The sequence below is a fragment of the Eurypyga helias genome, unplaced genomic scaffold (genome assembly GCF_000690775.1).
Source record: "Eurypyga helias isolate BGI_N326 unplaced genomic scaffold, ASM69077v1 scaffold20249, whole genome shotgun sequence".
In the NCBI taxonomy this organism is placed as follows: domain Eukaryota; kingdom Metazoa; phylum Chordata; class Aves; order Eurypygiformes; family Eurypygidae; genus Eurypyga; species Eurypyga helias.
In genome coordinates this window covers 1,140-3,375 of record NW_010274248.1, presented here as the reverse complement: position 1 = coordinate 3,375, position 2,236 = coordinate 1,140, and the positions used below count along the sequence as shown (strand labels likewise).

The 2,236-nt window shown below is 48.2% G+C and overlaps 1 protein-coding gene across 1 annotated transcript in view; it reads left to right on the top strand.

Moving 5' to 3' along the window:
* LOC104515689 (leucine-rich repeat-containing protein 7-like) overlaps positions 1–1,181 on the top strand; it is a gene marked incomplete at its 5' end in the record, with an annotated part of 14,367 nt that extends 13,186 nt beyond the window's left edge. The window contains one exon of the mRNA XM_010159769.1: positions 867–1,181. Coding sequence (XP_010158071.1) covers positions 867–974 — 108 coding nt within the window. The remainder of the gene's footprint in view (positions 1–866) is intronic.
* Positions 1,182–2,236: the final 1,055 nt, after the last annotated feature.

Sequence of the window (2,236 nt, the reverse complement as noted above, 5' to 3'; positions counted from 1 at the left end):
TGCTGCTTGTCCTGTGCCGTGCCGGCGCGTGCAGTCTGTCTGCCCTGTGTAACGTGGCCCAGAATGGGTTTGTGGTGGGCAAGAAGACACCAACGTACAACCTCTGGGTATGTGCAACAGGCAGTTCTACGTACGGGGCTGTAATTGGGAGTTAATTAACCCAAGCACGAAGGCTCCGCTGACCGATTTCTAAAGGTTCCTTAAAATACATATATTTAGTCGAAGCGCGGCGTGTTCATGGGATTGCTGTAAGCTGGAGAGACCCGGTTCTGCCCCTGCAGCCTGTCTCTCGGACCCTCCCTGCCCCGGCAGCCTCCACCACCGCTGCCCCCCCGACGCGTGCTCACCGTGCCCTCGGCGGCGGGCTCCCCGCGGAAGGACGGGAGGATTCTGCTGCTGAATTCCAGCTGAGCCTGGCTCCCAGAGCAGTTCATTCAGCGTGGTTTCCCCTTTTTGCACAGGCAGCATGTCCGCATCTGGTCCCAGCCTCCGCTGTAGCCAGCAATGCATGCTGGCAGCGGTGACTTCCCGCGGGCTTCACCACGTCCGAAGCTCTCACCTCCCCGAGTTAGGGTTTCTCCAGAAAACAGGCGGAATATCGGAGGGTCACAGAATAATTTGAGTTGGAAAGGAGCCCCGGAGGTCAGCTAGTGCAGCCCCTGCTCGGAGCAGGGGGGTGCAGCATCGCTCCGACGGAGGGAGATGTGTTCTCTCAGCGGTACAAACTCCTGTTGGCGGGAAATCATTGTATGATTATTACTTATTTTAGCCTTGGCTTTCGTTTTCATGTATCCCTTTGCTCCCCCAAAGCGAAGACACTGAACAGAATCTCACTTATTTTTCCTCTTCTTGTTTTTGTGTTTCAGGCAAACGGACACAGCTTTGTACATATGGAACACGAGAAAGCTGTATTACTACTGAAGAGTTTCCAGAATACAGTAGACCTAGTTATTCAACGTGAGCTTACTGTCTAAATATTTTTATATAAATAGTAAATATGTCTAGCCAGATCTAATGTTCAAACAGATTTATACATAGGAAACAAATTTTTTGCCAATTGCTGGACCAATGGCAAACAGTAGTGCCAAATGTATAATACTCTATGTTAGAACCAATCACCTTGGGGAAAAAACAAACAAACAAACAAATATATTAACGATATAAATATATTGTTCATGTGGCTATGTATTAGTTTTAATTGTCAGCCTCTGGCTGTGCATTGGTGCGTTTTTTTAATCAAGTTAACTTCTTAAAGTCAATTTCATATGATTTCAAAACACAGAAGCACATACAAATCCTTTAGGAATTCTGCTGTCCATCAGAAACACTGCCTCAAAGTTGTATATGCCTTTATAAAGATAAAATATATTAACCTGTACTTCCCATGAAATATTTCTATCATGTCACATACGAAAATATAGAGAAAAAATATTTTCATAAACACCTCAAAGAAAGTATATATTAAATTAAATTTAATAATGTTCATTTATTTTCAATGCAAAGATGTTATATGCCTTATGAAAATACCTGTACATATGCAGTGTGTATAGCTGGCTCCATATTAATTAGTAAAAATGTCACTATACAGGGTGAGATACTTAATAAATTATACTGTCAACTCTGGGACCTAGGTATAAATAACCTATATGGAAATTGGGTAACTTCCTTCCGTTTGACACTTTCCGTTGGTTCCATGTGAACACACTAAAGGACGAACAGTGAGTTTAGGCAGGTGTGGTCCGTAGATGGAAGAAGGTTGTGGTGGGTGGCAGTGAAGCTTCTTCCCTTGCTGCTAATTCCATTATTTAGCTCTTTTGTTGAAAACGACAGGCGCTTGGCTCGCCCCCAGTGTGCCGTTGCTCTGGTTCCCCCCGCTCCCGGCTCGCTACAGCCGCTCTCAGTCCCTCGCCGGCGTGGGAGTCCCTTGGGATGAACGGGAGCAGGTTTAGTCCTGGATGCGGCGCGTGACGGGGAGCAGGGAATGGCACTGGCGGGAAACGCCTTCCCGGTCTTCTCCTGGCGCTGCTCCTGGCAGGGAATGCCGGCGGCACAGGGCTGCGCAGAGCTGCTGCACGCTCGGGCGTCCGTCGCGGTTCCAACCGACAGCAAGGCAGGAAAACCTCAGAAAAACCCCCCAGGAGAGGCTTTTTCCAGGGGATCCAGTTTCCATTGACCTGCCGGGAGAGCGGGATGTGCTGCGGGAAGGCCAGGCTCGCTCCCGCCTTTTCCAGCTGGC